This window comes from Sander lucioperca, chromosome 1 (genome assembly GCF_008315115.2).
Source record: "Sander lucioperca isolate FBNREF2018 chromosome 1, SLUC_FBN_1.2, whole genome shotgun sequence".
Lineage (NCBI taxonomy): Eukaryota > Metazoa > Chordata > Actinopteri > Perciformes > Percidae > Sander > Sander lucioperca.
The window spans coordinates 20,167,434-20,179,980 of NC_050173.1; the positions used below are offsets into that span (position 1 = coordinate 20,167,434).

The window sequence follows — 12,547 nt, forward strand, 5'->3', positions numbered from 1 at the left end:
TATCTTTGATAAATATCTTGCCTTCACAATCTTGCCTTCACACTTTTATCTTTAAAAAATAGAACTGTACACCATCAGCAATATACAGTATCAGATAGAATAAATAATGCCATTCAGAGAGTAGAAAAATTTAAATAATGACAGAAATCTAGAAATGATAATGATGGGCTGAGTAAATTATCTACTGATTTAAATATTTGTAGATGATCTCACATTCTTTTAGAGACAATTTACAAATTGCACCATTAGAAATATTGAAATGTAGGCTTTTCTGTGCACTGGAGAAAAAAAATTCAGTATATTTTCAATCCAAGAAAAAAAATCAAGCAAGGAAACAGTCCTTGTTTTCATCTTTGCGTGAATGTGTAAATTCAGAGTACTGTAGCTCTACTGTATACTGAAACTATCCCCTGTGACTAAGAAATCCCCCAACCAGAAAAAACTGGCTTATAATGTAAATGTATATGAATGTAGATCATGTACCCTTTATAGCACTCAGTGAAGAAAACATAATTTTAACCTCATTCTTAATTTAAAACAGATCATCTTGAACTGCTATTCAATTTCATTCAGCTTTACATGGATAAATCAACTTTTACACAATTCTAAGGCTTTTTAATGAAATGTCAATTTAGTTGAGTGGTGTAGTAAGATATAAATAAAGTATTGAGTAAAGACTGAGGAAAGTTAATATTTTCTTGTGATAGCAAAACCGGAATCTGTAATTCACTGCATCACTAGATGGACACCTGCCGTCCAACAGAGGGTCAGTCGATAAATAAGAGGGAGCAAAAGTAAATGGTAGGACCTTTAGTGTAAAGTGTGTATCATATTGAAAAAAGATAAGCAAAATAGGAAATAAGCACAAAGATTGCACTTCAGTTCATTGAAATGCAGTGTAGATCAACCCCTCATTGGCATGTGGCCTTAACTTACAGTCTTCAATGATTCATTTCAAGCATTTCTGTTTTGAAAGGTTTTTGCCACTTTTGGAGTGTAACATGCCCAGCTTCTATACTCTATAGGCACTATGTGTGTCAATCAATCAATCCATTGTATTTGTCACATGAAATCATATGAGATACAATTCCAATGAAATGTTATCCACTCAGCTCCTTAAACTTGTGCATGATTCATCATTAAGCAGAATGTGGCCGTCAGATCGGCACACACAAAAATAGTCCCCCTAGTTAAATGGCACTCCTGGATCCAGCCAAAGTCTCGGCGAAAGGACACCATAGCTCCGGACATCTTGCTGGAAACTGACAGAGGCCACCTAGCTCACCATCCAACACCTGCACACTGGCTAGCAGGATGCCCAGCAGAGAGGTGGCCAGTTGGTGTTTAATTCCTCCACGCTTGCCTCTGTGCCCACTCTGATGTAGAGATGGACGCAGAGATGGTCTTGCTTGTCCACGTAGTCGGGATCGTAGCCATAGGTCGTAGCTGATAGCCATCTTCCCCTTTTACTGCGTTTACTCTGATGTTTACATTTGAAAACTTCATGGGTCAGCAGGCTAGCTAGCCCAGGCTAGCAGAGTCAGCAGGAGACTGGAAAGTTGATTTTCCGATTTTGATGAGGGACTTATCACCACATGCCATCACCGTGTAACGTCAACCACATAAAGCACAACTAATTTGTAAAACAGACAATTCAGCATAAATTTTGCGGAGCTGACGGAGAGGCATCTGGAGAGTTCCGCGCCTTCTAGAATAAAAAAAAAAAAAATGTGCGTCTTCGTGTGTGCCAGGCTGTCTACATAAGCCCACAGCAAGGCTCCTTATTGTTAGACTGGTCCTCCTCAGGGGCTCTGAGTTTCAGCAGCGGAGGGTCTCCGCTGGCTGGGGTGAAGTACACCTGGCTCGGGGAGGCTACCTCCTCTGCATTGGGGGTCATTTGGAGCTCTAGCTGGGCCTGAGTGTTTGTCACCTCGGCCACTGCAACAGAAGGCTCCTCCTCCAAGGAAGGGGGCAGCGGCGGGGGAGGCGCTGGGTACTTATTGAGCTTGGCAGCTGCCCGCTGGCGTTTCAGGTCAGCCAGGGTATGGTGTGATTTCTCTCTAGTCATACTGTCTGCCCCCTCTCCCTCTGTAGACCCTGACCCAGATGCAGGGCTGAGCTGGTACGAGGCGCTGCGATCCATGAGACCTCCACCAGTCCTCAGCTCTCCAGGTACAGAGGAGGACAGAGAAACAGAGGTGCCTCCATTACCTAGGCTGGACATGATTTTCCTGTCTGCAGCCTCCAGTTCCTCTAAACGTGATGTGGCTCCACCACCAGCAACCTGAAACAAAAGAGAACTTTAAAGAACACATACTAGTTTAATCAGCTTTAACTCTTTGAAAAATATGACAAAAACAGCAATAACCAGACACATTTTCTTTAAAAAAAAAAAAAGAAGTCTACAACACTGAGCTCGCTCACCACGGTGGCATGCTGGTTCAGCTCATTGTCTGTTTGTCTATCCTCGTCGTCATCATGTGGCTCTGGCTGTCGGCCGCGCTCCTGCCACACCATGGCCTCTTTGTGGTGCTCCCGCCGGTACAGACTGGAGCGCTCGTTCACACTGACACGACGTACCACCTTACTGTATAGACAAACGATAGAAAAGGGGAACAGTGAAGCTAACCTGCTTCAATTTTATGTGTATGTTTTTCACCCTCTGGTTCCCTTGAGCTCTCTGGCCTAGTGTTCCCTCTCACCCTCTGCTGCCAGTACTAGAGGCTCGTCTTTGCAGTGTGCCCTTCTGCCGGTCCTGGCTCTTCATGATGGCATCATGTTTGTGCTTCAGGTCCATCAGTTTGGCTCTGACCTCTTCATCCATACACACGTCTGAAAAGGCAGCAGCAGCAAAGGTTAGACACTGGAAGGTATGAAAGGAAAGATGCTAACAAGAAAGCTATAATTGAGAGACAATTAAGAAATGGATCAGGATAATTAGTTCCTAAAATAGGCTGTATTACACTTGAGGCAGGGGATTAGCATTACATCATTAAAGGTGAAAGCTACTGTCAATTACATAATTTTGCTATCAGGCAATACAGGACCAAAAAGGCCTTTCTGGTCTTACCCAGAGGCGTCTCCTCCAGGACAGACTTGGTGTTTAAACTGGCTCCATGGGCCACCAGCAGTTCCACCATTTGGATCTATGGAACACATACAATAAACCCTATTAATGGGTCATTTAAGAAAAGGGGAAGGTTCTTATCTTTTGGTCTGTGTGCAGCACTTACTTGTCCCCAGCAGGAGGCGGCGTGTAGTGGCGTCCAGCCATCAGAGTCCTTCACCTCCACCAGAGCTCTGTGCTCTAGCAATAGTTCCGCCACAGACATGTAGCCATTAGCAGATGCTATATGGAGCTGGGAGAGACGTTCAACATTGATCATTAAAGTGCTGACCTAGGGGGAGGCACTTCAAAAGTTTGGGTTTAACTAAATTCGCCAGAAAAAAAACAAACACTTAAAAGTAAAATACTATGTCCAAATGCATTCAGAAAAAGCTAGAAAACGGGATCAAAGTCTTTAATAGAAAGAGTATTGCTGCAAGCTCTACTGCAAATGTAAACTACATGTATACTCCTGATTTAGACCTTCTCTGGAGACATTCAAAGTAAGATTCTTAAAAGAAATTCCAACTAGCACTTTGCTGCTGACTAATAACACTACCTTGTTTTGATATTTATTTTTAAAATGTAAGGGGGCGAATTTCAGACTTAGAATAGAAGCAATTTCTAAAAGCTTTGTGTTTTCCCTGTTCAAGATCTTGAATGAAAAATGAACCAAAATACACCAATCATTAATTTCAAAAGTCCAGACTTTGTCTAGCCTGTAATTTCTTGGCAGAGTTTTATGATTTTGATTGGTTATTCAAAAATCTGTGAATGTACCCTAGGATCATAAGTATGATTAAAATCCCTGGCCTTCTTTAATTTTCTTAATGTATATAGTACATGCCCCCCTGTCTCACCAGTGCTGTTCCATTAGCGTCCTGTGCATTCAAGTCTGCTTCGCTGTGAACCAGAGCCTGAACGTCAGCGAGCATGGCCGCCTCTTTAGCCCCTCGACATTCATCTATGCGGTCCTGAGTTATCCCTACACACACACACACACACACACACACACACACACACACACACACACACACACACACACACACGCATAACCTGTTACCACACAGACATTAACAACCTAAGCATACAGCAGTCAAAGATATTTGTCCTAATTTTGGTTTGGGGCTGGTCATTAGCGTGTGCCACCTGATTTCAAATGTGACGGACAAGTGATGGAGATGTGTTAACTTTGAAAGAAATATATTACATGTTCCTTCTTGCCATTAAAATAAACTACAACAATTTCTGCAGCTTGGATTTGACTCATCTTACTGACCTTGTTCAGCCATAACCATCTCCAGCAGCTCGAGGGTGGCCTCATCCTCACAGAGGTCATAGGGCATGTTGCCATCCGCATTGACAGCCAGCAGGTCAGCCCCACTAGAAACACACACACACACACACACACACACACACACACACACACACACACACACACACACACACACAGATTTGAGTGCCATACTGTGACACACCCTGATGTGCTCAGCCACTCAAGAATATTCATACACTTGCAAAGTGTATTAGGTCAAGTTGCAGCCATATTTGCATTGTTTATGTAAACTTGTCTCAAGCAGGATCTCAGTCTATTTATACTTTTGTCTAAAAATAAATTTCCACTTTGCCTGGATGTAAGGATATAGCAACATGTATCATAATACAGTTGAGACAAAACTCCACAATATATCAGCTCATTCATTTCTACACTCCTGATTTTCCACCAGAAGCAGGAGAAACATTCTATGATATGACAGATGCATAAATGCGGGGCTGAAATTCAAGGGAAAACTCACGCCTGAATCAGGAGCTGCACCAATCCAGTGTGTCCACAGGTGGCAGCAGCATGCAGCGGTGTCCACAGCTCACTGTCACAGGCATTCACACAGGCACCAGCATCCAGCAGGCACTGCACTATCTCCACAAAGTCATCAATGCAGCACTGAGAATAGAGGGCAGATGTAGATACTGTATGTATGAAAATGTGTATGAATACAAAAGGAAGAACAGACCTTATAAAAACCTATACTATAACAACACAACTAACAAGCATCAAGAGAAACGGATAGACCATTGCATAATTATTTATGGTAACTAATACACTGTCTTGAGTAAAAGAAAACATTTGCTTGCATGGCCCAGCCCTCTGCTGTGTAAACAGCACGTTTTCCAAGGGTAAGAGCAGAGTCAACTGCTTTCATAAAGAGTTCTCTGTGCCCTCAAATACCCCTCTCATGAATTTATAGTAGCATGTGTATGTGTCACTTATAAAAGAGAAATAAATGACACAAGAGGTGTCTTTAAAAGGTCCCGACAAACAAAACACAGGAATATTATCATGGTTTCTTCTAAATCTGACTGTGCATGTCCAGGAAAGCCTAAGCAAGTTGCCCACACTCTTTGGCCCTCAAACTAAAATGGTGGGAATGAATCAGTGTGTTGTAAATGGATGTAAACTAACTTAAGATAAGTTACGGTTCAGACAAAATAAAGAGAAACATTACCTGGTGAGCTCATAGCTGTGACCGCACATTACATAAACATACATGCTGCCTCATTAAGGTCAAGTGTTGGTGTTAAACTGTATTGGTAACCTTGTCCCATCTATTGCAAGGCTGTGGTTGGTTAAGCTGCTGTTGTGAGTGGGTACGTGCGTAGGCACTTAAATGGCCTAAATGCAGGCAGTAGTGTGTGTCCAGTATGTGTGACGTTGTAGTTTTTCTGGTGCACTGTGAGTGAAGTGCTTGATGAGTATAAGGGGATAATTAGGTGGGGCACACAAGTGGCACAGGGGCTACATTTTGATTCCCTGTCATCAAATTTTCGCATTGCCAGACCTATCTCCACAGCGCTGTGGAGTAATGTTTGGCTACACCACAGATACATTCTGGGATAGGAGAAAAAAAAAACACTCTGGGTTGTTTGCAATTCTTTAAATCAATCGTCTTGGGCGGCATAGACATAGACGGTGCAAAATGGTCAAGGGAAGGAACTTGTTTTGGTGGAACATTTGCAAAGAAAAAGCCACATAAAATATTAAATAAAGTTAACTGTTAACTGCTAACACAATACAGTAATGTGAGCTATTTAAATTAGCTGAATACACGGTCAAATGTAATTTGCTCTTACCAGTGTATCGCTGTTTACATCGTCCACAGCAATCCCCACCAATAGATCCCAAAACATTAGACAGTAAATGCCGTAAACATATTCTTTGTAAATCTTTACAACCATTCCCCGAAAGAACCAAGCAGGAGGGACATCCAGCACGTGAACCACTCTAGAGGTGTGTGTGTGTGTGTGTGTGTGTGTGTGTGTGTGTGTGTGTGTACCTGATGTAGGGCTGTCAGTCCATCCTCGTTGACCAGATCTGGGCTGACACCACTGTTAAGTAGCTCCCTCACTAGAAGCAGCACAAGCATACACAGCATTACCACCCGGGCAGAGTCCTCTCCACATTGACATTATAGACAAACACAAACACCTACATAACAAGATATAACATAAACATAGACACTTGGCACATATCTGTCTGCCCTAAATATATTAAGAAATTATACCCATGCGGGGTGCGTGTCTGTGTGTTTGTGTGTGTGTGTGTGTGTGTGTGTGTGTGTGTTAACTTACGATGTTTGCCACTATAATTAGCCTTGATCCTGAAGCTCACAATAACGCCATTGAACACAAAACGCCTTTCTCATTACAATTAAAGTTTGACGTATCATGTATAAATTATGCATGAAAAACTTTCTTTGAATCGGAGCACACTGCACTAGCTGATAAGGGCTTTATGTCTCAGGAAAGACCAACAGCAACACAAGACAAAGGAGCCAAAAGCAGAGGTCATAGTATCCCCTGACTTTTAGAGTGAGGCTGCTTTTACAAGTTATAAAGTTTGATTGGTCTAGGCAGGAAGGTTGGGCATTAGTCTGTTTTAGAATAGTCTAAAATCACTTGTCATCCTGTCTTGAGTTCTCTTGACTGATTTACTTCCAATTTATTAAAGATTAGTGTTAACGCTCTTCAGTCCACAACATTTAAGGCTCTCTAAATGACTTTTCTGTGTGTGTGTGTGTGTGTGTGTGTGTGTGTGTGTGTGTGTGTGTGTGTGTGTGTGTGTGTGTGTGTGTGTGTGTGTGTGTGTGTGTGTGTTTCTACCAACCCTCGTCCAGGTCATTGCGTGCAGCTGCATCTAGCAGGGTGATGGCCTTTGGGAATGTAACTTTGGTGGTGCGGGGCTTCTTCTTATCTGCTTTGGCCCTTGACCCTCGTGTTGCATCCTTCTCCATCTGCGCCCATCCTTTCAGCTGCTGAGTGCGCCGCTTCTGGGCGTGCTTTAGGCGTTCGGTGGCACTCAGACGCCCGATTGTGGCCATCTCAGCCAGCAGCTCGCTGTGCTCTGATGCCATGCCACCACAACACTATGAACTGTCACAGTGGCTTCTCTGTTACGGTTTGTTTCTCTTAGTCCAAAAGGATATTCAATATAAAATGTTTCAGGTTTCTAAATTTATCATATACTTCCTTTATGCCTCCCAAAGAGGCCCTTCTGTAAGGCCAAACAGGCATACGTTAGGGCCTGTGGAAGAACACAAACAGATAATGCAGTTTATCTGTAAATGTATGGACAAAGCAGCAAAAATGTAAAGTATGATGAAACAAAACAACGTATGTTGCGCAATCAGGTGACAGATATCACCATGCTTTCAGAAGTAAGCAACACGTGGAATTTTTGCAATGTCTCTTTCCCATCTTTCATGATAACAACTCTTATGGTGTAATGGGGAAAATGAGAGAGAAAGATGTCCAAAACATTATCATCCAAGCTGTGGATTGTAACCAACTGTCAGTTCTCCCATCCATATCAACTGTTGGGCCGTGGCCAATGATCCACTGAGGGAAAAGAGAGACAGAGAGAGAAAAGGTAGTGCTAGAAAGGCAGAGTCAAACTATTCTCCAGGTTGGATGCTCCAGCTGAGCTTCTAATCCAAAGTGGTGGTGACTGTGTCCAAGAATTGGACCCAACAGAGGGGCAAGGCCTTGAGAATCAATAGTGAGTATATGGTGTCAGTGGACAAGAAATCCACATGGTAGGACAACAAAAAGGGGCATCTGTAGGATTTACATAAGGCCTACTTTAAGTGACAGGATGCATGTATCCCATGGTGGGGAGTTGAGAATATTCCAAAGTCAACTTCTCCTTATTATTGTTGTTGTTGCACTTTTTTGGCAGGTCTTCAGAAGAAGAGAGCTGTGAACGAAGGTTTCAATGATCCGTCCTTCAACAACATTGTCTTCTGTCTTCAACTGTAAGCTGGGAGAGAAGGGAAAAAAGGCAGGAAGAGAAAATGTGAGTGCTGTGTTACAGTATAATGTACACACGCTGCTCTCCTAATCTGTTATCTTCAACCCCTGAGCTCCTTCCACCTACTCCCTTCTCTCCCATTCCTCTCCCGAAGGAAACCTGAGACGTTGGGAGGCTTTTCATTAATGATTGACAAACTCTGAAGCCCGACACACACTTTGCTGCTATTAGCATACACACGGGGCAAGACTGAGAGAGGGATGTGGTGGAGAACCAGTTAAATAGCTGGTATGAGACATGTTTCAGTGCTTTAAGTACCAACTCTGGCAACCTTGCTCTCGTTACCTTTCGTTAACTTCCCAGGTGAGTTACGTGGCTCACGCACTCGGTTCTTTCCAGGCTACTCATTTATTATTTAGGCCCGGGCCTGTGAGCGCTGAGGGGAAGGTTAACTAGATGCACTCAGTGAGATAGAGAGAGTGACTGACAAGACAGTAGTCCTGGGCCACAGAGCCACTGCAGCAAGCAGCCAACTACCTGAGAAGTTGGGAGGTATACCACAGCGCTCTATAAATCAGCAGATTACACAGCAAACGGATGCAGGATGATTCATAACAACCAGGTAGCAGTTACAGGGTTTAGTTTATATCCCAGTTAACAGATTTAAGATTGCTTTTTACAAATTACATTTAATGGAGTTTTCCAACGATTCTTTCTCAACAAATAAAGCCATTTGTTGACTTTTGTGTTTCATTTTCAGATTTGTTTGAATAAAAACAGATGAATTTAAAATAATACAATTCTAGTCTAGCCTGCTAAAACAATAATCACATGGAACTTACTGTAGGTTGTTAGAGACATCTAGATCAACCAGCATCCAAGTTTCACCAGGTGGAATACGTTCATCTATTCATCTACTCTGTTTGGTGGCTGATAACTGGACTGGTGGGGATGCAAACCGAGCAGCAAGTCAATACAATTGCTAGGTACAACTATATAAAGAGTTTAAAAGTTCTAACTAATGACTTTACTATGGTTAACAAATCATTTACTAATGGTTTATAGTCCAGTTATAAACCACTATTAAGAATTATCTCTGGCTGGTGTTTATAAATCTGTTGATAATTTGTTTGTGGAGTTCACACTTTCTAGAAAGCCATTACATCTACACTAATACATGTTAATACGTTGTTAATACATTTATTTTAGTCCAGATACTTTGCAGGTTTTTCCAAAAAGGCGCATGGTCAATTAAAATGTTTACCTGATGAACTAAATAACTATCTAAGAAATATAAATGAAATATAAAAATATAAAAGTGTCCTGCTGGAGGAGTTTAGAAACCAGGTAATGGGATTTTTCACAATCCAGCAACCCCAAAACCTTTTCTTATTGATGGCTTATAACTGATATATAAAGCATTAGTATAGGAGTTATTAACCATAAATAAAGTCAGTAGTTACAAATTATAAATCTTTTGTAAATGGTGACTTATTTAAAAGTAGTACTATTACATATGAGACAAATATTACTTAAAGAATAACATGTAGTATCTGCAGCATAACTACCGATATCTGTAACTAGCTACAATGTTAGGATTTCCTTAGATTGAGGCTTGAAGCTTAATTCTCCCCCATAGACTGCAGGCTACTACATGGATCATTCATTCAAACAATACATAAACATGGACTAAGAATGCACAGGATCGGGACATGGATGATGAATGCTGTAAGGTTCATTTATAATGCCAATAATCCATGTGGTAAATTCTTCAACCCGTCTTCCTCCTACAGGAAAAAAACATGGTGTCCAAAGTCCATGTGCTTGTTAAAAGGTCAACAGGAAACCTTAAGGAACAATTAAGGCTAGTCCTAGTAGCCTGACCTATTTTTGGTCGGTGTTTTCAACCACAGTTAACAAATGAAAAGGGGAACATGTGTTGTGGCATTTTAAGGGGCTTTAAAGGGAGAAAGGATTGGAAAAATAGGGAAAATATCTGCAGGAACTTAACTGCTGTATTAGTGGGATAATGCTAGACACAATCTGAAAGATCAGTGGAGTAAAGATCACAATCCTAAATGTTAGTATTGTGTGGCTCACAAATTCAACTACTCATTTTTTTTAAAGAATTAATTCTCATAAGTCTGCATTTGACTCATATTTCAGATGACTCAGACTTTATTAATACAACAAAAATGTGTTTTATTAGAGTTCATGTCAAATACAGAAGTGAAAAATAGCTTGCAAACAGACCCAGACATAAACAAAAACAGAATGAGTCATCTGCAACTTAAAATACGACCGCTTAGGTCATCTGCACTTTTGTTGATTTGTGCAAATCAGAAGATTCAATAAATCTTTACATTTTGGCAAACAAGACTCGTCCAATGCTAACTATATTGTTTGACTGGAGTACATTATCATTTCAGATGGATTTTAACAAGCAAGCAGTGTTAAATGTCGTTTCCGCTTCATTTTAATGACAGTGCACACAGGAATTTTAGAAAATACAGGCCTCTCATTTGATGGCCTTGCATTGGCATAGTGTGCCTGATGTGGATTTGTAATATTACCTTACTTTGATTTGTAATATTACCTGTGACCATTGTGACAATAAGGGCTGCCTTTATTGGAAATATTTAAAGTTCTGTTAGAAGTGAATGAGATTTCTGTGTTATACATCTAAAATAAACTTACTACAAACTTACATAAAGCAGCTTGGAGACTGAAATGGGACGCTGTTCCATTGTCTCCATCTATTTTTCTTTTAGTGCCAATCCTGTGAGCATGACAATTAAACCGGTTTACAGTGTTTCCACCCTGACCCAGAGCATACTGCCTCACCTGACTGCAGGATCTGTGCTGACTGGACACTGTACACTTTGCTATAAGGATCATAATGTGTTGCACACATAGAGAAATCCAAATTACTTTAAAATCTAAGATCTGTGAAGTGATCATAGCCTTTTTAGGATATTAATGGCAATGCTACTACTTCTATGTAATGCCTAATCAGAGACTTTTCAGTATTCCTGCTAAACAGCAAAACAAAGTAAAGCGTTGGTTGGTGATAAGTCCTTTACATATAAACTCATTTCTGGCCCTGTGTTAAAAGCATCTGGATAATCTAAATGACAGCAACCAACACAGATCTTTTCTATCTGTCCATTTGAACAATCTTTGGTCCAAATATCATCTTTCAAACAATCTTATTCTGGATTTACTTGACTGACAAAAATCTCATCAATAACTCAAGTTTTTGAGTTTAAAAGCCATAGACTCCTTTAAGTGTTTCTCACATAGGCTGTGTCAGCAAGCCAAGGTAGATTATACCTGTTAATATGCTGGTACATCGATTTGCTGGTACATTAGACGGGCATAAATCAGGCATTAGAGCCTTCACAGAATGTGGGTCTCTAAAATCATTTCATGGGTCACTGGTAGGTAAGTGGCAACACTAAATAGGCTTAAAGCTGTTACACACCAACCAGACGGCTGACCGTCGGCAGAAAAGGCAGTCGGACTGATCAGTCGGGTCCCCTAGGTCCAAAAAAATGCCTCAAAACACACTGAGGCGACGCCGACTTGAGCGTACGCTCTGTGCGTAATACGTCTCCATAGCAGCAGGCGGCGCTTCTTTGTATTGTTTCCCAGAAAATGAAAACCGGCAGCTGATTGGACGAACGCGTCACATGGGTCTTTTTTCTCCAGAAATTCACAGCCAGACTGTCATGGCGGCTTGTTCAGAATACGATCTCATATTGTACTAAAATAGTGATTTGAAAACTAGAATAGTGTTTCTGAAAACATTTTAAGCGAGAAATAGGCCGTGCAGTTTCTGAATCTGTCTTCATTTCAGACCGACAAAGGTCAGTTTAAAAGATTTGTCAGATTTCGGGTGAGTCCCGACTGCCCTGTCTCTAACTGAGCATGTCGGGTCGGCCAAAATCTTTCAAATATTTTGTTTTTTTAATGATGATTTATGGATAATGGAGCTTTTATGCCTTTTTATTTACATTGAACATGGAAGATGAACATCTTGAATCTTGCGTTACAAGAGCAAAGTCCTCCATGAGGCCTTTGATTAAAGGCTCTGACATACCAACCTGACGGCTGACCGTCGGCAGAAAAGGCAG

At 41.3% G+C, this 12,547-nt stretch overlaps 1 protein-coding gene and 1 long non-coding RNA gene across 3 annotated transcripts in view; one reads left to right on the top strand and one right to left on the bottom strand.

Annotated features, from left to right (window-relative positions):
- Positions 1 to 12,547, bottom strand: part of ppp1r16a (protein phosphatase 1, regulatory subunit 16A) — a 20,033-nt gene continuing 7,486 nt past the window's right edge. The window contains exons 1-11 of one of the 2 annotated variants that reach the window (XM_036000041.1): positions 9,254 to 9,366; positions 7,269 to 8,420; positions 6,439 to 6,509; positions 4,903 to 5,048; positions 4,386 to 4,489; positions 3,967 to 4,091; positions 3,234 to 3,359; positions 3,071 to 3,146; positions 2,703 to 2,832; positions 2,425 to 2,587; positions 1 to 2,284 (exon numbers count right to left, since the gene is read on the bottom strand). In XM_036000041.1, the coding sequence (XP_035855934.1) occupies positions 1,757 to 2,284; positions 2,425 to 2,587; positions 2,703 to 2,832; positions 3,071 to 3,146; positions 3,234 to 3,359; positions 3,967 to 4,091; positions 4,386 to 4,489; positions 4,903 to 5,048; positions 6,439 to 6,509; positions 7,269 to 7,515 (1,716 nt within the window). In that variant the 5' untranslated portion in view covers positions 7,516 to 8,420; positions 9,254 to 9,366 and the 3' untranslated portion in view covers positions 1 to 1,756. Of the gene's footprint in view, positions 2,285 to 2,424; positions 2,588 to 2,702; positions 2,833 to 3,070; positions 3,147 to 3,233; positions 3,360 to 3,966; positions 4,092 to 4,385; positions 4,490 to 4,902; positions 5,049 to 6,438; positions 6,510 to 7,268; positions 8,421 to 9,253; positions 9,367 to 12,547 lie in introns of those variants that run through there. The other variant, XM_031282163.2, reaches the window with a different exon arrangement.
- Positions 9,146 to 12,547, top strand: part of LOC118494812 — a 19,832-nt gene continuing 16,430 nt past the window's right edge. Inside the window, exons 1-2 of the long non-coding RNA XR_004897009.1 lie at positions 9,146 to 9,156; positions 9,416 to 9,422. This is a non-coding gene — a long non-coding RNA (uncharacterized LOC118494812). The remainder of the gene's footprint in view (positions 9,157 to 9,415; positions 9,423 to 12,547) is intronic.